Below are 23,558 nucleotides of genomic sequence, written 5' to 3' on the forward strand. Positions count from 1 at the left end.
TTTAAAATCAGAAAAATAGTTTTCAGAACCAGTTTTTTGTAGTATCAGTTATCGGTCGACCGCACCGGTCGACCGCTCATACGTTCAGTCGACAGTGGGCAGCAGAGAGTTTATCGGTCCTGTTTTACTATTTTTAACCGATTTTATAAAATCAGATGTACCTGCTACAGTACCGCCGGTCGACCGATTTTTCCGCCGGTCGACCGACGAACTGTCTGGAACTTTTCTCCGCTTCTTTCTTTGCTCGCGGTCGACCGCGATTTTCCTCGGTCGACCGCTGCAGTTCTAACGGCTCTTTTTAGAGCCGTTGCAGAATGGTTTTTTGGTCATTTTGTTTGGGTTTTTGGGTGAGGTCTTGGAGGCTATAAAAACCCTCTTTGATCTCAGTTTTCATGTACTCAAGAAATGTTTTAAACAAGTTTAAAGAGTTTTAAACAAGGGTTTAAGTGTGTTTTAGTGTTTGTTTGGTTTGAAGATTGTTTTCACAAGTGGAGGAGATCATCTTCTTGTTTGGGCTCCAATCTCCATCTCTCCATCTTGTCATCTATTGGAGAAGTTTTCTAAACTCTATCTAGCTTTACATTTGCTTAGTTATTTGATTATCATTCTTTAAAGCTAGTTTTTATATTGAGTTTAGATTTGATTATATTATCTCATTGTTACACACACCCACTTGAGCTTATTGTATTTGCATACATAGTATATTAGGGTTGTGAGAGATTGTAACATTGAGTTGTGCTTTATTGTGTTCTCATCTATTGTAGAGAACAAATTTATATTTGTTACATTGTGAGTGGTGTAAGGTTTTCGGTGAGCTAGAAAACCGAGTGTGTTGTGAAGTTTTCGATGAACTAGAAAACCGATTGTGAGGAGTGAGCGTTGAAAACCGACACTGTGAGGTGTAAACGTTATTCGGGTGAGCGTAGAAAACCCGGTTATGATAGTGGATTTCTCATATAGCCATTGTCTCATTATTCATATCATCCTCTATCTTGTTTCATATTGTTTACCCCTTGTGTTAGTTATATATCCTTGCATATATATATTCATCATATAGGATATATCTCATTGTTCATATTACTTATCCTAGCTTATATAGTTGTTATATTTCATACTTGCTAGGATAACTTGTTAATTAGTTTTTATTAGCATATAATCAGATTAGATTAGCATAAGACCCTATTTAGATTATTTACCCTTGTGTTGTTTATATATCCTTGCATATATTTCATCATATAGGATATATCACTTTGTGTATATTGCTTATTCTTGCTTATAACTATTGTATATCTATCTTGCAAGAATATAACTTGTTAATTAATTTTAATTGGCATTTAATCGGATTAGATTAGCATAAGACCCTAATCACCCCCCCTCTAGGGTCTAACAATTGGTATCAGAGCTTGGTGCTCTTTGATTTAAGGTCTAATCGCCTTGAGTTAAAGATCCAAGTTATCTTGTTGTGCTAATCTTGTTTTGAGCTTTATTTGTATCTTGCTTGCCTTTTATATTATGGATATGCATGGTTTAGGTTATGCCATTAATATTGCTCCTAGATTAGATAATTTTCCCTATGCCCAATGGTGTGTTAGATTTAAACTTTTTCTTCAATCTAAACACTTTAATTTATGGGAAATTATAGATGATGCTTATATTGTGCCCACTTTGGAGAAATCCAAGTGGAATAAGAATGATCATCGTATGTTTACAATGAACAATATTTTGTTAGAATATTTGCTAAATGCTTTTAACTCATCTATGTCTAACAAGTTTGTTCATTTTGATAGTACTTACAAACTTTGAAAATTTATAGAAGCACATCAAGGGGTGGAGGCGATCCGACAAGCTTTGGAGGATCTGGCTTCAAGTTCATATGGAGCATCATGCACATGGCCACTAGGCGATAACCCTAGTGAGGTTTGCGAGTTCGAAACCATTAATGATTTACCTAATGATGAACTTGCTTGTGCTAGTAAAAAATTATTTCATGCCTTTAACAAATTGCAAAATGATTTTATTGATTTAAAAAGCAAGCATGAAGATTTAAAATCCGATCATGAGAAGTTAGCTTCCAAATTTGATATCATTTCTCAAGAAAGTATTGCTCTTCAAGAAAACAATGATATGTTAAATTTGGAAAATAAAAATTTGAAATTGGATATTGCTAACTTGACTCAAGAAGTAGATAACATACAAAATGATACTGCTTCCTTTATAAATGACTATTTATGTTCTACTTCTAGAAATGCATATGTACCTAAAAATGAAGATTTGAATCTTATGAATAAAAGCATTTCATCTTTAGATTCAACTTTGAAAACATGTATTAATAATCATAAGAGGCTTATGGATATGTGTGCCAAGACTAAGTCAAAATCATCTCATCATGCACACATATATAGCAAAGTTTACAAGTGCTCTATTTGCGGCCGTAAAGGCCATCTAGCGGCCGTCAAGGTCATTTAGCTAAGTTTTGCTATGATGCACACAAACATAAGAATTCTAATGCTCCTTGTGCATCTCATGTAGCTTCTTCATCTTGTACACTTACACATTCACATGCTCATTCTCACAAAGTTCATCATAAGCATGCTAGTGTGTTCAAATGTGATCATTGTGGTCGTTTTGGTCATTTGGCCGAATATTGTTTTGATTTGAAAAGAAAATCACGTTTGCCAAATATATCTAGTAGACCACATGTTTTTAAATGTGATGTTTATGGTAGGTTTGGACATCTTGCTAAATTTTGTTTTGATTTGCAAAATGCTCCAAATTTGCAATTTGCTCCAAAAAGACCACATTTGTTTAATGATGTTTCTCATTTGCAAAATAATTTTAAAAGAAAATCTTTATTTGCAAATGATTCCCGTGCACGAGCTAATGGTCCACAAAAATAAATGGATCTCTTTCATTGCACATATTGCAATCGGAAGGGTCATTTGAGCGATTATTGCTTTTGACCGTGTTAGTACACTACATATGCCTAAGAGGGTTCATAACCCAAGGGCTTTGAGCTTTAATGATAGGGTCATGTCCCTAAATCTTTTGGTACCAAGAGTTCTTGGGTACCAAAACAAATTTAAACTTTAAACCAAGAATTTTAGTGTTCTTACTTTTTCCTTTCTTGGTTTTAAAAAATTATGTCTTAAAATATTTTTGTTATGAAAACAAATTTTCTTTGATCAAATCTTTTTTGTTTTCATGCTTATTGATCTTGTTTTGATGAGAGGTTTGTATTTATATAACCCCCCGGATTATTAGGTGTTTATTCCCAAATCTTGTTTACCGGGTGCTAAAATGTTTATATGGGTTGTTACTAGCTCAAGAGCTAGATATGGTTACCTCTCTTGATTTTTTTTAAAAATCAATGATGTTTTGGTTTTATGATTTAAATTTTGATTTATGATTTCATTTGATTGAATCATTTTCATTTGAAAACATTTTGCATGATTCTCATGCTCTTTTTCTTTTGATTTCATAAATCTACTATTATACATGTTTTTATGTTCTTTATGAGACACTATTTTCATATATGTTCTCATTATCTTCATGTATGTGAGTAAATTTTTTAGCATGCTCTTATCTATGCTTGCTCACATATGTTTGCCATGATCCTTTATTGCATATATTTTATATGGCATTTTGATAGGGGGAGCAATCCCTAGATCTTTTTATGTTTGATACTCACCCATGCTTATTGATAGGGGGAGCTTTCGCTCTCTTAATTCTTTTGTCCCCTTTTTGATGTTGTCAAAGGGGAAGAAATATTGTGAGTATACAATTCCTTGTTTATATGCATGTGTATTATCTTGTATATGTTCATTTCCTTCATGCATATATTCCTTTTTGTAAATTGTTTGTCATCATCAAAAAAGGGGAGATTGTTGGCCTTCTTGTTTTGATGATGTTTAACAAACAATTTATAACTAATGTTGTTTGTCTAGTGTTCGTATATATATATATATAGTTATATATATACATAAGTTTTGGTTTCTATGCATATATATAGTTATATATATACATACATGTGTTTTGGGTTTTTATGTTTATATATATATGAAATTACATATTTCATACTCTATTGTGTTTTAGTATTTATTGCATAGAATATGCAATCTTATGAAAATATTGTTTTCTCAGTTTATAGACTTAACAATTATCATAAACATATTTTATTAAGTCTATAAAATCATTGTGCAAAGTTTCAAAACATGGTTTAGCCTAAATGTCAAAATTCACATATTTACATTTTCATGTTTTGGCCTATTTTGCAAAATGATGATATTTTTTATTTGGGAAGTCCTTTTTAGAAACCAGTTATTGTAGCGTGTTTATTATCATGTCTACAATCATTCCCCAAAGTCTTACATTTTTTGGAATTTATTTGATATTTTTAAACAGTGTTTTAAAATCAGAAAAATAGTTTTTCAGAACCAGTTTTTTGTAGTATCAGTTATCGGTCGACCGCACCGGTCGACCGCTCATATGTTCAGTCGACAGTGGGCAGCAGAGAGTTTGTCGGTCGACCGTCGCGGTCGACCGAGAGCTCGAAATTTCCATCGGTCGACCGCACCGGTCGAGCGAAGAAGTCTCTGTCTGTTTTCTGAGTTTGGGATCTGAATCGCGATCGACCGCGAATATTTTCGGTCGACCGCCGCGGTGTCAGATCAATCTCAACGGCTATTTTCTTATAGCCGTTGCAGAATGGTTTTTTTGGTCTTTTTCTTTGCTTTCTCTTTCCTTTGGGGTTTCATATATATACCCCCTTACCTCAGATTTTATAAGCAAGCAAGAGAATGGTTTAAAAGATTTTAACAAGAGTTTAAGCTTGTTTTAAGCTTGTTTAAGGGTTTGGTTTAAAACTGTTTTGGTTTTCACAAGTGGAGGAGATTATCTTCTTGTTTGGGCTTCAATCTCCATCTCTCCATCTTGTTATCAATTGAGAAGTTTTCTAAACTCAAACTCTAACTTTACATTTATATACTTGTTTATCATTGTTCTTAAACTAGATCTTATATTTGAGTTTAGTTGATTTGATTTTATCTACTCATTGTTACACACACCCACTTATATTTGTTACATTGTGAGTGGTGTAAGGTTTTCGGTGAGCTAGAAAACCGAGTGTGTTGTGAAGTTTTCGGTGAACTAGAAAATCGATTGTGAGGAGTGACGTTGATCGGTGAGCGTTGAAAACCGACACTGTGAGGTGTAAACGTTATTCGGGTGAGCGTAGAAAACCCGGTTATGATAGTGGATTTCTCCCCGGGAGAGGGGAGCGGAGACGTAGGACGGAAGGTCCGAACTTCGTGATCATTTGATTGTGTTTGAGTGTGCTTTGGCGTTCATTTATATTTGTGCTCATTGCTCATATCGCCATTGTCTCATTATTCATATCATCCTCTATCTTGTTTCATATTGTTTACCCCTTGTGTTAGTTATATATCCTTGCATATATATATTCATCATATAGGATATATCCCATTATTCATATTGCTTATCCTAGCTTATATAGTTGTTATATTTTATACTTGCTAGGATAACTTATTAATTAGTTTTTATTGGCATATAATCGGATTAGATTAGCATAAGACCCTAATAACCCCCCCTCTAGTGTCTAACAATTAGTCTATTCATAGGGATTTTATCATAGCGTAATCCTATGAAGGGCTAAATATAATTAAATTCCCGTTTGGATTAGACAACTAAAGTAAAGGTTAACTTTTTTATGTTTGGCAATTATAGAAGGGTTAAGTATTGGTTTTTTTGGTCAAAACCGCTTTCCAAAATGAGTTTTTAAACTATATATATATATATATTAAATACAAGTATTTTTCATAAATGCTTAGTAGTCTAGTGGAAAGTTAATATTTTGGTGTTTCAAAAGGTCCATAGTTCGAGACTTGCCAACGGCAAGCCGAGAAGTATTTTATTTGAATTAATCCCTCATAAGTTCTAGTGAATTAATCTCTCATAAGTTCTAGTGGGTCGTAGGTCGTGGGCCAATGGGTCGGGGATCGGGGCTAATTGGGTTAAGGCGCTAAGTGACACTTTGTTAGGCGCACTTTGCACTTTAATGTATTGATGTTACATTCTTAATTGCCATTGAGAATTATAACATTTACATTAATTGCGAGTGACTCTTGAGCTGACCTTAGAGGCCTATAAATAGCGTCCTTGGGCAGCTCATGAACATACTCTCGCGAGCATGGAATACGAACGTCGGTATATACACGTGAGCTTGGAAAACAAACGTCAGATCGACGTTGTTGTTGCTGTTGTGCTGCTGCTGCAGAATCTGTGCCCACAGGAACTTGCCCTTAAATTGAAAGGTTTTGAATCGAAAGGTTCTGAGATCGAAGAGATATTTGCCTTGACCGAAAGGTCTTATAGATCGAGGAGATCTTGACAGTACTGGGTTAGTGCACACTAGAGTATTGTACCGTTGTTCCTGGAAGCAGTTTGGCATTGTGATCCTTGTACCGGAGTAGGCCAAATATTGCTTTAAGCACAATATTTCTTAAACGCACAACAATTAACTTGAAAAAGATTAAAATTACAGCACATCATATTTCATCGTTTAATTCCAGATTTAACCACAATTTCCAACATTAAGAAACTATATCCTTTTAAATTTTTACAAAAATATCAATTTTAACCTTATGAAAAGTATAAAAAAATTACTAATGGTTGTTCAAAAAATATGTTCAACTCCCTCTTCAAAGTGCACATATCCAGAACTTGCAAAAGAAAAAGAGTTTTTCATCAAAATATTTTCAATAAGAAAGGTGTGAACTTACAATGTAAATCGTACAAGCCAAACACATGTTCAAGTTAAAATGAATAATACATGCTATTTACCAAGAACCAAAGCATAAGAATGGCTGCAATAACCACCAGGTCAAAATTGATGTATATTAAAATATTGAAATGTCCACAACTTAACAATAACGGGTTCTTACCCTTTACAACTACATTATCGAAATATTATTAAAGTTATATTAATTTAAAAATATCAAAGCAACTAGCCTAAAAACTAATAAAATATTGGTAGCCACTAACTTAACGAATATTCAACGTCAAATATTAAACTATTATTTCACATGGCCTCAAGGCAGCAATCGAGAAGTAAAGTAGTAAAACAATAAGCAACCAAGCTAGCTGACATGTACGTATTAAAATATGGAAACATAAAATTACCTATAATTAGGGGTGCTAAACCGTATATATATCCGAGAAAATATTCATAACTATACCCGTTGACGAATATGATTACTCAAATCTATAAATAATAGAATATGGTTACATATATGATTTTGTTGTGAAATATCCGAATCCGTATATGAAATATCTGAAAGTATATTAGTCATACTATTATGATTGTTTTAATTTCTAGATTATAGATTTGAGGCTAATTTTGATAAGCAAGATGTTTAATTTTAACTTTTTAGATATAACGAATATATTAATGAAAGTCTTTCGTATCACATGAACTAATTTTTTTTAATACTATCTAGTTTTCTCACATCCGTTTTGTATTCGCACATATATCTGCTTATATATCCATATGTATGTCCATATCCGTATCTAATTTTAGCAGATACAGATATGAATTTTTTTAGCGAGATATATCCGTATCCGTATTCGAAATAGATAAGCGGATATGTATATGATAAATATCATATCCAAGCCGTATCCGCACCGAATGCACCCTCCAATGGAGTAATTGTAAACCCTTCAAACGGAAGGGTTAGGCGCTCTTAACCGCTTATCAAGAGTTAACAAACTCTTTAAGGGGCTGTTTGGTTCGTTTTTTAACTCGGTGAAAAAGTTTTACACCGTCTCCACATCAGATTTTTCGTGGCCACGTAGGATATAAGCTTTCCGTCGGTTTTTTTTCCATCTTTGGTTCGCTAGAGTTGAAGAAGGAAAACTCGGTGAAAATCACCGCCACATCAGTTTTTTTTCTCTCCCCCAATTCCTTCCTCAACCTCGTGAAATCGACAAAAACTACAGCCACGTCAGCTTTTTGCCATATAAACAAAAGTTTTCCCTTTTTTCCATGCGAACCAAACACAAGAAAAATAAATATATTGGTTTCCCACCATTTTTATTGGCGAACCAAAGCGAAACAATCTATTTCTTGGAAAAGTTTGAAAAACTCAAAACTTGTGTTTTTGTACATGAAAATACATTTTCCTATATCTAGGAAACGAACCAAACAGCCCCTAATCATAAATTAGTGTTTGTCGGATTAGTTCAGGGGGATTTCGCCCAAAGTGCAGGTGGCCAGGTTGGAAAACCCAAAGTTCAAGGGGGTTATGTGAAGTTAACCCTTGCCTGTTTCGAATCAGTCCCCAGCTTCTAAAACCGAACTCGCCTCCTGGACTCCATCATCGCGCTCTAAAATCACGAGAGCAATGGTCTGGGCCCTGATCCCCGCCGATTCTCTTCGAGGTCATCCTCCTCTTCTCGTTAAGCTCTGTCCTTTTGTTTTACATTTAATTTCCCGCGGACAATTTTCTTTCTATTTTCTTCCATTTCCATTCTTGCAAATTTCATGCTTAATTTTTGGAAATTATGATTATTTTTTAGGTGCTCAGAAATACTACATTTTCTCGCGAGGAACATACCTCGTGGGTAGAAAAGGTCCAACCTTTTCCTTTATTTCCTCCTCTTTCCCCAGTTAGGGTTTAGGGTTTTACATAATTTTGATTTTTGTGTAGATTGTGATATTATTGTTCAGACGGATACCTCGATATCCCGAAACCATGCCGAGATTGTGGTCGACGAGATGGCCACCTGTGGTTCTGATAAATTCAGTTCGGGTGTTCGCGTCATTGATAAATCCAAGTACGGAACTTTTGTAAGCGAGGACTCTGGAAGCAAGGTTGTTAGACTGGTGAGAAATAAGGATACGGCCTTAAAAGACGGCGACTTGGTAACGTTTGGAACCAGCAATGCTACCTTCAGGTGAATCATGAGTTTGTTTTGCGTGTTATTTCATTTGTCAATGTTGCGGCTGAGGGTCTATTTCTTACCATTTTTTAGATTTAAAACGACTTGTAATTGAATTGCAGATTTTTTCATGTTCCAGTCACGATCTTCTTGCATTGCTCGAAGGGAAGACAATTGGATCCATTACTTCAAGCTAGCATCTCATCTATTGGTCTGTAATGTCTGCATGATGTATTTTTTCAATGAATTTACCGTTAGAAATTTATCATTACTATGCTGTCATGCTGTCAGTTTCTAGATATACATGCCTAATTGAGACATGTCTTTGCTTCTCCTTCAGTGCTTATTTTTTGTCTATCTGCTTAGAAGATGGAAATATATAGGCCGAAGCGATCCATATAGGATGCAGAGTAACAGCTATTATAGGATTTATAGAACTGAAACTTCGAAGTTGTAAGATCTTCATAATGTCTTCTCATAGGTCATGCTTGTAGTCAACGTATGTATACTTAATAATAGGCTAGAAGTTGCTTATCATTGCCACCAGCTTACATAAGGTGGTTATGTAGGTTATAAATGCTTGCGGATATTTTGATTTTATATTTTGACTTCAAGTTCTTTTAGTACCTGACTTCATATTGAGGCCTGGGTTGTTGCTGATCTGATGATTATTACTGCACAGTTATATGTCCACATAGCAGTGTTTTATGAATTGCTAGATAGCTTTTGGTGCTCAGGAGGATACCTAGCATCTAGATTCTTTCATTTTACTGCCTAGACTGCCTATGTGGCTGCCCAACTGAAGAACAATGAAAATAGACCACATAAGCTCTTGTATAGTCTGCTTTATACAAGATTGTAAAGAAGACTTTCATCCGCACTATATTGCTTACACTATCTTTTTTGTAAATACCTGCACAGGAATTTGCTCTTTTTTTGTTTCTTCTGCATTTTCAGTGAATTGCATAACTGTTTAATATGTCTGACACGCCTTTGGGGAGCATCATCCCCTGGATATCATTTATTCAACATGGTCCTTGCGTATTACATTATGTCTCCGAGCAGGACCAAAATAATGCATAACATTTTTGAATGTCATATGTTTGACATGGATGTGAAACCAACCTCTTGTAAAAATGCAAGATAAGGCTGGGTACATTAGACCCAAAGTTGTCCGACCCTTCCTGGAACCGCACATAGCGTGAGTTTCTTGCTCCGGGCTGCCCTTCTTTAACCTGTTAGACATGGACCTAGGTTTTAAATGTCGGATTTCGGGTTCATGTCGGACGGCTGAAATCTATGTTGGATAGCGGAAATTGGGGATATATCGGGGGACATGGACTAAATATCAGATTGTCATATCGGGTGGTGCGCATATGTATAATATCATGTCCTAAATGTAATCTAAGTATTCCTAAATTCAATATAAGCATACTTTATAAATTTTATAGACTAAACATATAAAAAAGTAAATAATGTATGATGTTAAGGGTCACTAACCGATTGTAAAAATTTGATTCTTGATTGCATCTTGAAACCATTCGGGTGCTTGACCTACAAAATAAGAAAACATTGTTAGTAAACATAGAATAACATATAAAGAATAAAGCAAGTAACATATAATATAAGATATAACATATAGAAGGAAGATCACAACTCACAAGATTCATATCAAACATAAGCAAATCATAACAAACAAACAAGTTTTTAAAGCTACAAATAGTTTATAATTGTTTAACATTCAAGAGCAAATCCATAATGTTTATAATTGTTTAACATTCAAGAGCAAATCCATAATAACATAAAAGCTAAGATAACTAGAAAGTCTAGAATCAATCTTCATCGTGATAATAACATAAAAGCTAAGATAACTAGAAAGTCTAGAATCAATCTTCATCGTGATCAAAAGTAAGATCGTCATCCTCATTCGTATCCGTGAATAACGCATCCATCTCTTCTTCCTCATCATCTTCCATCGGCTCCTTTCCTTTCGATGAAGATGATCCTGACTTCTTCTTTCTTTTATACATTTGCAACCTTCCACTCTTTCTCTTCCTTGTATTAGCTCCCGAAATATCTCTAACTTGCCTAAAAGTCAAACACTCTCCCGGGAATACTTCATCATCACTATTATTTCCCTTCTCACCCAACAACCATTCAGAGACCCTTTCCTCATCATCGTAGGTGGTTAAAGGATCTCTATCTATAACGGCATGATTGTTCTACAACTTTGCATTGAACTTGACGAAGACTAAGTCATGAAGTTTTTTATGAGTTAGCCTATTCCTCTTCTTCGTATGAATCTACAAAATAAAATCATGATTTAGCATAAAAAACTAATCATCAAATACTACAATACAAGCCACAAGATGATTAAAATTTAAGAAATAATATTACCATCTCAAATGTACTCCAATTTCTTTCACAAGCCAATGAGCTAGTTGTTAAGCCCAAAATCTTTATTGCCATCTTTCTTAACCCGGGAGTATCGTTTCCATAAAGGCTCCACTAAGTAACTAGTCAATTCATAATTGAAAAAATTTATTAACTTATAAATTCAAAAAAGAGGTCAATGAATTAATTTGAATGAGAACATAAATTTATCTGGACAATCACCCTTAGTAGCTCCTCGCCTCGCAAATTGATCCCCAAATAACCCTAGGCGTTCTTGATAATTAGGTATTTGATCTTCAATCTTTGTGAAAGTCGCATGGTCATCGGGATAGTCTATGCATACACTCCGCTATGGCTTTCATGAAGCTTCCATCACCTTCAATGTCCGTGTAAGCCGGGTAATAGTAAAAAAGATTCAAAAAGTAACCCGCTTTATGTAGCGTTTTACTAAGATTCTTCTCAAATCTTGGCTCAATCATTTTTAATATGGGATTGTACTTCTTCTCATCATCCCCATGGGCCACTTTCAACTCCTCCATAGCCACCAACATGTCCCCATATATAAATCCCATTGAACCGATTTTATCACCATACGCTCTTCGAAGAACCTTCACTAGAGGAGTGAATACTTTGAGGGCAAAGTCTATATTATCCCAAAACTTGCGCTCTTCGAAGAACCTTCACTAGAGGAGTGAATACTTTGAGGGCAAAGTCTATATTATCCCAAAACTTGTTGCTAGCAATTATCTCCGCAAAAGTCTATATTATCCCAAAACTTGTTGCTAGCAATTATCTCCGCAACCTACAAACATACAAAAAAATCAAATCAATGAAATATAAATGATCAAATGAATAAAATGAATACAATTAAAATATACATTTTTGCCCACCGATGTTCTTGAAAGGCTACAATCTGTCCATTGGTCAGAGATAAACATTTGCCTCATCTCTTCCTTATGATATCTTAATGACTATAGAGAAAGGAACGCCATAGTAAACCTCGTAACCCCCGGTCTCACAAGATTATCCTTAGTGAACTCCCTAAATAATTGAAGAGACTTGGTGTGATTATATAAGAACACTGATACACTCCTCCCCATTAAAATGTCATTACGAATGAGTTTTATCTTAGCTATATCGGACAACATCAAGTTCACTGTGTGCAACATAAGTCATCCAAAATATATTTGGCCTCTTCTCGACCAACAACTTAGAAGCCGCCATATTATTTGAAGCTGCATCAGTGACTATCTGCACCACATTTGCCTCCCATATCTGATCAATAGCCTTGTCTACAAAGTCCCAAATATACCGAGTATCGTGCTTATCGGCCGATGCATCATGTGAAGACAAAAAATAAGCTCTCCCAGCAGAATGTACAACTATGTTCATGATGCTTCTAGACTTCCAATCACTCAATGCATCGGTCATTAACGAGCAACCATTGACAACACAAGTCCTTTTAAAGTTTTCAACAATTTTTTTTGTCTCATCTACTTCTTTTTGCAAATATGTCTCACTCAGTTCATACATCAATGGAGCTTGTAAATGACTTCCAAACAAGCCAATAGCTTGTAGCATTTGATGGAAAGAGGGAAGCGTGGCGGTATGAAATGGACTGCTGGCTTCATAGAACCATTTAGAGATGTATCGCAATATATCCTTCCTTTTCTTCTTTTTAAGCTTGGAGTCCACCGTCGGTTATTTCCCCTTTGCTACTATTTGGGCAATCTCCTCGGGAGAACGAGCGACGAAGGAGTTCATTGGTCTAATTACCTCGTGGGAGGATGACGAGCTTCTTTGACTACTCAATGAGATTGAGTTATGCTCCTCATTATCCTCCCCGATATGCACCTCACTCAACAAGTTATGCATTTTCATCTCCTTCTCATCCTTGCTCTTCTTTGCATTATCTATAATTTCGGAAACTTTTGCCTTAACATCATCTGGAACTTTCACACAGCGTGCAATTTCCCCTCTTTCCGGCTAGGTGTTGTTTGAATCGACTAATTCCGCCATTAAGAATTTGAGTGCAATATTTGTATTTAACTTTGTATCGGAACCAACTCTCTCCCTATATAGCTAACGTGGATCTTTACTGTCTGTTTTTGGTGTTGTTGACGGTCTAGTAGATCCTTGTCCTTCGAACGACATGATTCTATAATAATTAACAAGACAACAAATATGGATTTAGACAACCAATTATATTTACATATTTAAATCAATTGCATATTCAAATCAATTTACACTAAAAAGTTATCAGATTTCTTTCAAGTTTATTAGTAGTAGGCTAGTAGCATGATGTTTATTGTGCATAATGTGATTTATTTGTTGATATGAAATATAGCTGTTACACAGTGCATGAGTTTGCAGTTCTAGCATTTGTTCCTTTGGTATCAATTAACAGTCTGAGATAGTAAATTGGTTAAATTTTTAAGTTTCACTTAGCCATTCTGTCAAATTCCTTGTACGTATGCCGAGTAAATTTCACTAAACAATCATGAACTCCAAGGATTTTACAAAAATAACTCTAAACTATCTTTGTTAAAAAATTATCACAAATTTCAAATCAGACCATGGAATAAATATCAGGAAATTTATTAATGTTGTACAAAACTACCAAAAAATTTCAAATAATGTCACTGAAGTACCGAACTGCCATCAACTTCATGTTATTCTCAAATAAACCCTATGGACTTATACTTATCATAAAACTAAAACATGCCGGGGGAGGGAGGGAGGGAGAGAGAGAGAGAGAGAGAGAGAGAGAGAGAGAGAGAGAGAGAGAGAGAGAGGGAGAGAGAGAGAGAGAGAGAGAGAGAGAGAGAGAGAGAGAGAGAGAGATGAAGAAAAGTCAGGAACTCACATAAATAGGCGGCTGAAGTTGAGGAAAGCTGGAACTTTGGCTTCCGATGGCGCAGGAAAGAGAGAGCGGAGAGGGCGGCACCGACAAAGGGTGGATTCCGATGTCGTAGGGAGGGTGGCGATGTGAGGAGAACGAAAGCATGAGAGTGAGAGATGAAGACGGCTGCAGCCCTAGCTTTTTTGTTGTTTCTTTCTATCGGGTTCGTAAAGAGACCCTTAACATCAGAATGGGTCAAGTGGGTTTAGGTTTTCATTACTAAACCCAAACCCAATAAGAAAAAATAGCCTTAAACCAAAAAAGGGCATATCGACAGCTTTTTCAAAGCTGTAAAATCGGCCAATATGCCTGATATGACCCCGACATATTCGATTTTCTCCTGAAAACCGACATACGATTTAAAAATACTCGACTCGTGTCACTCTAGCCCTCAATCCGATATTTCGATCGACATTTAAAACACTGACATGGACATAGACCAATTTTTTTTTCCAGAACACAGGGAAATATATTTCTGTCTTCTGTTTGCATGTGTGAGAGAGATTATGTGTTGCATGTGGGAGGCTGGGAGGGCATGCATATGCCCATGTATCTACATTTCCTAGTAATCTTGGTATCCACCTATTCAAGTTGTATTTTTTTGGTTTTGTATCGACATTTCTGAGGTTAATCATATCCATAGTTTGTATTTCTTATTGATGCTTCATGGGATTAAACCCTCTTGTGGTAACTTGAGATGTGCATATCATTAACAATTTTTCTTCATTTCTTGGAGAGGAGGCTGAGGAGCAACCATATTCATGTTCTGATGTACTTGTAACCCATACTTTCTAGGAGCTATCGTATTTATGTACACAAATTGTATCATGCAATTACATGTATTCATATGTTGTTTCATGCATAGAAGTTGGGGACGTGGTACGCTATAGCGAGCTGCGACCCAACCCGAGTTAATCATCCCAGGTTCGCATGGAACACGATCTGATTCACCAACTCCACCGACCCGATATAGAATTGAAATCAGTTAAAATCTTGGAAAAAACTCTTTTTAAAAGCATAAACAACCAAAAAGTGAGAAATTAAGCAAATAAAATATGCATATCTAAATTGCAACATGATTCTCAAGGACCATTACTGATGTCAACTAGCATTTAAGAACCAAACCTAGAGTGTACCATGTTCCCTAGCATACCATATAAGCCCCCCACCCGATTCTTAATGAGTGGCGTACCATGTTCCCGTACCCGTCTCGTGAAACGAACCGGGTTCCATGAAACTATGGTTTCATGACCGAAGATCCTTCTCTTGTTATTCCAGGACGCGTATTCTATTCATATTCTTTTTCACTTGCATGACCTAGTAATCTGTATGCATTACCATTTGCACCTGAATTTATTTAAAGTTCTTTATATGATTCTCATTTTTTCTGCATATTCTCTTGTTTGAGAGAATGGTTAGTTTTCCTGTACTTGCAGTAGACAAGATTAAGTATGACCTACACAACTTTTCACATGTTAATTCCTAAAACATTCACCGTGGTGTGTAAGTTATATTGAAAATATTGTATCTAATTTTATTGAAAGCAGTTACCTACAAGTAACCTTCACACAATCTTCGAGTTAGATTTTGATACAAAGCTAGTAGGAAATGTCACAGATTTAAAAGGTAAGGCACTGACGTGAGAGCAGAGAAACACTCTGCGTTCTGTCTCTAAAGGACCTGTAACATGGGATACTCAAGTTATGCTTCTTTGATTTCTTAACGGGTCCGTTCTTCGTTGTATTACTCTACTCAAAAAGGTGGACTTCACAATTTCTGTGTGTTCTGCAGTATAAAGGTTCATAGGTCACACTCTTTACCTTTCTGTACTACATATTGATTAGTTCTCTTAGAATAGCATGAGATTTCAGCCTCAATCCCTTTTTAATTTGCAACCTTACACGTCAAAACTCAAAATTTAGTTTAGCTAGGTGTTTAGTTTAGCTAGGAGAACTAATCAATATGCTTCTCTGATTTCTTAATGGTTGAGTCCATTCTTCGTTGTATTACTCTTCTCAAAAAGGTGGACCTCACAATTTCTGTGTGTTCTGCAGTATAAAGGTTCGTAGGTCACACTCTTTACTTTTCGGTACTACATATTGATTAGTTCTCCTAGAAGAGCATGAGATTTCAGCCTCAACCCCTTTTTAATTTGCAACCTTAATGTCAAAACTCAAAATTTAGTTTAGCTAGGTGATTTTATTATATTTTAAAATGAGTTTTACTTAAAAGTTATGAAGAGTTCTTCCTGATGAAATATACATACCTAACTGAGAAGTAGATCATGGCCGACTATGAATGTGGGAAAAGGAGACTCATGTGGCCGTTAGCACAGCATTTATCCTTTTTAATGTATATATGCCACTAAAAATTCTATATACACTTTCGATGAAATTTTCTTTTCTTTGTAATTGAACTTAAATATCATTACCTATGAACTTTTGAGTACAGTACTCTTACCAGGCATGCCTGGGGCGTAGAAAACAAGAACTTCTCAACCATCTAGAGCAGTACAAGTGTTCTCGCCATGACTTATACTGAGTTGAAATTTTCATACTAAAATTCTAGCTAGTTAATGTGCTTCACTGTAAGGTCTACATCCCTTGACACGTCTAGAAGTCTTCTCTGGTTTCTATCTCTCCAAATCTGGTACTCTGTTGCTGCAAGAGAAGCCCTCAAAACTTTCTTCTTTTGTGCTTATCCTTTCACCTATTGACAAAATTCTAGTTCATCTCGCTACTGCATAAGATCCCTCCTCTGCCCATGCCAAATCAACACATTCTTCTACATCATAGCTGAAAAAGGATACTTAAAGGATAAGTGATTAACATGCTCTCTAGCTTGGTTACACAATATACATTTACTCTCTTGAATGAACCTAAATTGAACCATTCTATCTTGGGTCAATTACCTCCTCCGTGCTGCCAACCAAAGCAATAAGCATGTCTAAGTACTGAGTAGTGACAATGAACTGTAGAATGCCAAGGAACTCACTGTTTATGGCAAGGCAAGTCCTTATTGGCCAAAGACATTTTTAATTTCACCCTGCAACTTCCAATTGTTAACTTGTTGAACCATAGCTTCCACATTAGACCATCTCTGAGACATCCAATATCTAATCTGCAACACTTTCCTCCAAAACCACGAATCACCCATTCTAGCTTGTTCAACACAATGAATTATGCTTTAGATAATGCCCGTGCACTCATCTTTGATGAATTTATCATGTTAGTTATGTGTTCTCCTCTTGTTTGATCTTTCTTATTAGGAGAAAAAAATGAGGCTGTATAACTTGTATTATCTAGAATGCTGAAGTTGTTAAGCACAATATACTATTTACACATGTATATGCACATGCACAGAGACAAAACACATAGGGGAATTTTGAAATGAGAATTTCATGGTGAGAACTTTATAATGGACCATCTCATGTTGATTTTTACCATTTATCTTGTTTGGCACTTCTAGATAAGGTTATGAATTAGGGGTGAAGTGGTTTTACAACTTTGTTGGCCTTTATAAGTTTAACACGTTACAGTTATAAAAAAAAAAAAAAAATCCTTTGATGCTTTTTACAGTTTTGAAACCTCTTAATATCTTACACTTACACCTCGTTTGGTACGCGGGAATGGAGTCAAGAACTGAATGGAGATAGAAAAAGGAATGGAATTGATGTGGGAGTGGAATGTTCATTCCCATTCTCATGTTTGGGTGCGATTAGAGAATTAAGTGGGAATATTTTTAAGAGGGGTATATTTGAAATTTATTTTATTATTTTCATTACCACTTAAGTAGGAATATCGATTCATTGATAACGCATTTGGCATAGTAATTCCCACATTAAGTGGGAATTGATGAGAAATGGAAATAACATTTCTAGCATCCAAAAACACATCATGTTTGGTAGGCATGAATGAGAAATTGAAATTGCATTCCATTCCCACTTATTCTCATGTACCAAACGAGACAATAGAGTATTTTAGATCATAGATAAAGATCAATGATGGAAATCATCTAAAGGATGACCCATTGCGGAGTTATCACAAAACTTATTCATTTATTCTGAGAACTAGTTCTGAATGGAAGTGCTCCCCACATACATCCTTACATTCTTAATAAGTAAATGTATTAGACTCATTTACTTAGTGTTGTATATTAGATCACTTTGAAGTATTCCCAGCCCTTTGCAAGTAGTGAGAGAAATTGAATTATTGGAAAAACTTTTAATGAAAGCATGCTCAACTCTTTGTCGTAACATATGTAATTTAAGCGCCCTTATGTAAATTAGAGTTGTTATTAATGTGGATAAATTAAAAAGACGTGCTCACATGACACTCGCAATGGATTGGTTAAACTTTGTCATTAATTTATTTTATTAGTTGTTGAAAGAATATACATGAAAAAGTCAAAGCAAGAGGCCATGTATGACAATATGAAAAAAGAACAGGCATAAGATGTAATCTTTAAACCTATAAGGTATCTAATGTATATACGTAGTGTGTGTAATGCATGAACGTTTCTATATACGTATGTATATAGTTTGTGTAATGTATGTAGTATGTGCATGTATGTCTGTATATACGTATGCGATATTTGCATGTAACATGTTGTATATCGTTATGGTTATATGCATCATTCCACATTAAAATATGTTTCTCCATTAAGGCAGAACTCCAAAATGTACCGAAGCAAGTAAATGTTTGTTGTTGAACTAAAATTTATGACACTTATAATCATTCCATCAATAAAAGTTTCGTCTTTTATTTATCTTCTAAACTACATTTTCTCGCTATGGTAAAGAAAATATACATCCATCAATTCCTGTCCATGATGATCAAATGTGCCCATGTGATTCATTATTTCAGAATTGAGCTACTTTTCATATATTGTTTTAATCATGAGATGATCATCTATTCAATGTTTAATTTTTCATACATGTTCTAGTTTAGGGGCTGTTTGGTAAGGCTGGAGAAGTATGGAAAACAGACATTTTTTTCTTATAATTGTTTCTTAACCTTGTGTTGGGTAGCAGAAGTTTTTTGGGAACGTATCTCCTAAAAGGTTAAAAAAGTCATCACCCAAAACAGGAAAATATTTCAGGAAATTTTGATCCTAAATTGGTCGGAAAGTAGCCAATTAGGATTAAAGAATTTGTGCATCACTTGTGGAGTGTTTTGTGATTAGCTAAACCAATTAATGAGGCGTAAAAGTAATTAATAAGGAACATTAGTTTCTATAAACAAAGGATTCCTTTTCTGGAGTTTGTTTCCAATGGATTAGCATGGAAATCTAAATCAATCTTTAATTTCTTATGGAAACAAACATGAAAAATCTTTTCCAAGAAACAATGGAAATGTTTGGAATTTGGAAATGGATTTCTTTGTAGAAATTGATTTCTTTATTTGTTGGAAATGAACTAAACGCCCCCCTTAACCGATTGAGAGCGAAAATGTTTGGCGACCATCACATACTAGAGGTTTGGGGAAGGAAGAAGCATGACAAAGCTGACCTGTCGATTGCCTGTTTTAGTAGGTCGGCTGTCACAAACAAGTTATCTTTTTGGATAGTAAAATTAGGCTGAAAGTAGTTTACAGATTAAGTCTGTCTGAAGTTAAAGGATTAAAATTTAATAAATGGTTAAATCCACTTTTCTGTAGGTGCTCAATCTAGCTGCAGTTGGAACCATGACTGTACGCATGTGCTTGTTGATGAGTCTTCTTCAATAACCGCAGATCTCCTTAATGCTGTTGTGGCCAAGAAGCCTATTGTACATATTGATTGGCTAAAGGTATGTTGACATTTTTTATTACAATGCTCCTCAGTACCTCTTTAGTGTTAGGATCATTGGAGACTTGCTTGTTGGTTATAGTAGCAACAGGAAGTTCTTCATCTCAAATGTTTGGGGTTGTGCTGCTTTAGTCCTTTTCTTCCCTTCAGCTTTTTCGAAGGACCACCTTCAGTTAAATTATTTGCTAATATATCCTTCTTAATTGATTCGATTTCCATCCAAGGTCTTTCTGGAATACATTGTCCAATCAATTACGTCATTATTTCCTGAATCACACCTTATTGACATCCATGGCACATGCATGAACTATTTCAACTAATTCTCCCTCATTTTATCCTCAACTGGAGTAACCTCTAATTTCTTGTAGAGGGAATTACTTTATAACATATCTTCTAAGCATAATACCACCCAACCAACGTTCTTGTTTCTAAAAATCATTTTTCGGCATGCTATATGTTAGCTTCCAATAATCGAACACTAAAGCATTACTTATATTGTTCCATTCTATAACTTTGTGGTCCAAGATTTTGGCGGCAATAGTTGACGAGAAATATGTGAATATGATGATGGTAATAGTTTGCAGTTCATCCTAAAGTACGATATCTTCTTTTGCCACTAAATCTCCTGCATCCCTTTTTTGGTTGACAAGATAGGTGCATGCACCACAGAATATTTACATTCTTTTTACTCTTTTTTATTTTGCACTGGAATGTCTGCTAGTTGATCAGTATGATTGCAGAAATTCCAGTGGAAAGATGTATTCCTGGATTGTTGTAGGAACTGTATTAACTGTGTAATGCAACTTTTTATCTCCAAGTGTTTTCCCGTCAAACTGGGTTTTGCCTATGGAACAAAGCTGCTTAGGCCATATTTATGTTTCAATCTTTTTCTCGTCGTACTATGGTTGGCTGTGGAGAAAAGCAGCTCATTCAAATTTTCATTTTGATAGTGTCATCCTTCTTCAAGTTGGTTACGAATTTATGGCATGGGCAATATTGGAGTGTCCTGGTATAGGATCTGCAAACTAGACCTATTTGGTTAGTCATGCTTTCTGCTTCCAGGACACAAACTTCTTGTGAAGGAGTATTTGATGAGAGATGAAAGGATTGCTCCAGAGCCATAGTGTGAATTCATCTCCAAGGAACCGACAGATTATCAATTTGCCACATAACATTATTATGGGCACATGTACTATAATTTACTAAATATTGAGGTAAAGCTGAAGTACATTTAAGGATGTAGTCAAGTACTTCACGTTTAGCCATGCAAATCCATGGGCTATGTTTGTACACAATGTAGGACTTCTTTTTTGCTCTTACCAATGAGACAGTTTTTGTTATAAGTTATGGGGCCCTTGGAGGCGATTCGATATTTTATATGCCAAGTATATTTCAATTGAATCTGTCCTTTCATTTTAAGTAATACTTTTGAAGGAGCTATCTGACGGAAGGAAAGTTGGCAGGGACAACATTGACATCCGACTTCAAGATACTAATTTCGTGGGAGAGAATCGTCCCATGTTTTGTCTCTTGTTTCCACCACGTTTGACTCAGTGCCACTGTCATTAATGCCATTTCTGTAAAACTGTTATCACCATCATGCATGAAAACTCACAGATGTCTTAGTGAAAGTATCAAGAAGATGAAAACTGAAAATTATATCCTAGAAAAGAAACATAAAGAGCACAATTTTGAAAGCTGAAAACATAGTTGCAAAAAAGGAACTAGTGAGAATGATTGTTATCAAGATGAAAACTATATGCTTACGTTCATACTTGCCTATGGTAGTTTCTACGTTATTTACTTTAAAGTATTGCACATCGTTCTCTTCGTACCTTTTCTCTTTTAGGTCAATAATATACAATGTATCCTGTTTTTACCCTCTTGAAACTTTGCAAAGTTGATGGTAAAACTACTTATTTGATTCCAGGTGCTCGCGGAGAAAAAACTTTGCACGGAATTTCCAAATGGCATGCAGTAAGTTTATTTGTTAGGTTTACCCCCCACTTTAGTATCCCAAAACTTCACCCATTGTGACTTCAGCATCTTGAAGTTTAAACTTCCCTAAAAGGCACCCTAGCGTTTAATTAGCTACACTTCATTACCTTTTGATAGGTATCATATGATGCATATACATGATGTCTTTTGGACAGTTTAACCTCTCTCGTAAGATGAATACCATGAAGTCCCTCCCCTTCCAACTCTATCTTCTTTCCCATTTGATTTCTCGAATGTGAGGTAATAATTATAAAATTTGCTAAGAAAACCTTCTCACTCAGCTTGTATGTACTGAGGTTATTAGGGTTTGTCTAGCAAACTGGGTAAACCAGTTTTAGTGGGGACAAAATGAGTCTATGGGCTTAGCCTTGTTTGGCAGATGAAAAAAAAAACTGGTTCTTTCGAGGTCCACTTTTGCTCAATAACTAGGCTAGAAATAAACCAACTCTCACTTGGTTTTTAAGAAAACTAGTTCAAATATACTCTAGTCTACAAATTAGCAAAACTAGTTTAAATTAGAACTAGCTCAATAAAGTCTATATTACCATAACCTAGCCAAGTGGAGCTACTTCAAAACTAGTCTACAATATTTTCGAACTTACCAAACACACCCTTAGTTTTGAGTTTTGTAGTCAAGAATGAAGTTTCTTTCGAGATATTCTTAAATGGGTAAGGGGAAAAAGAACTGAGTGGAGAGAGAAGAGAAACTATCATGAAAATGATTGAGAGCAAAGTAATTGAGAAAAGAGGATAATGAAAATGATCACGTGAGTGCAAATTTAATTGAGGAAGAGGGAATACTTTCATAAATGGGTTTTATTGTAATTTCAAGTCCTCACCATTAAGTTGACAATATTAATTGACTTTGAAAAGGTTCAGGGAACCTGTTGAACAAAGTTACCCTTCAAGGTTCAAGTATAATAGGGCAAAACTTTATAGGGTAGCGAAGTGAAAATAACCCTATTCCTTATGACACTAATATCTTGGTTATTCCATTGTATCTTCCTTTTTGAAGATTGAAAGTTGTAGTGCTTAATTTGATTCTTCTGTTCTAGACATGCACCTACCTTAACTTTGGAAGGGTCATCAATCCGGATAGTGGACCCAACTGTTCGAGACAAAAGCTTGGAGGGGTTCACATTTGTATTGGGATCACTATCAAAGGTGTTATTCTTTGATTCTTTAATTTGGAATGTATCTTCTGTTCTGTTAATATGTGTGCTATGCTTGTTGCAGTATAAATTTGGGGAGAAGCTCCAATCATTACTGGAAGTGGTGGGAGCAAAAGTTATTAGTCTTGATGTGTTTTTTTCTGATAGCCAAGTAAGACATGAATACTTGAAGTTTTTTTGTTGGTTAATTTGTTCTCACTTGCACCCTACCCCAAAGCATGGCAGGCTGACAGCCATACATTACATATTCACATACACGCTTATAAGCACAGATACCAATAGATGCTCATTTGTTAATGGACTAAGTTGCTATTGCTTTTGAATGATTTTTTTCTTTTTTTTCTCGTTTG

The 23,558-nt window shown here is 35.3% G+C and overlaps 1 protein-coding gene across 2 annotated transcripts in view; it reads left to right on the plus strand.

The window, feature by feature from the left end:
• LOC109820460 (nijmegen breakage syndrome 1 protein) overlaps positions 8,365-23,558 on the plus strand; it is a 23,750-nt gene continuing 8,556 nt past the window's right edge. Inside the window, exons 1-8 of one of the 2 annotated variants that reach the window (XM_020386606.1) lie at positions 8,365-8,454; positions 8,593-8,646; positions 8,724-8,970; positions 9,078-9,166; positions 19,909-20,039; positions 21,969-22,015; positions 23,092-23,200; positions 23,273-23,359. In XM_020386606.1, the coding sequence (XP_020242195.1) occupies positions 8,418-8,454; positions 8,593-8,646; positions 8,724-8,970; positions 9,078-9,166; positions 19,909-20,039; positions 21,969-22,015; positions 23,092-23,200; positions 23,273-23,359 (801 nt within the window). In that variant the 5' untranslated portion in view covers positions 8,365-8,417. The remainder of the gene's footprint in view (positions 8,455-8,592; positions 8,647-8,723; positions 8,971-9,077; positions 9,167-19,908; positions 20,040-21,968; positions 22,016-23,091; positions 23,201-23,272; positions 23,360-23,558) is intronic. The other variant, XM_020386607.1, reaches the window with a different exon arrangement.

Source organism: Asparagus officinalis, chromosome 8 (genome assembly GCF_001876935.1).
Source record: "Asparagus officinalis chromosome 8, Aspof.V1, whole genome shotgun sequence".
Taxonomy (NCBI): domain Eukaryota; kingdom Viridiplantae; phylum Streptophyta; class Magnoliopsida; order Asparagales; family Asparagaceae; genus Asparagus; species Asparagus officinalis.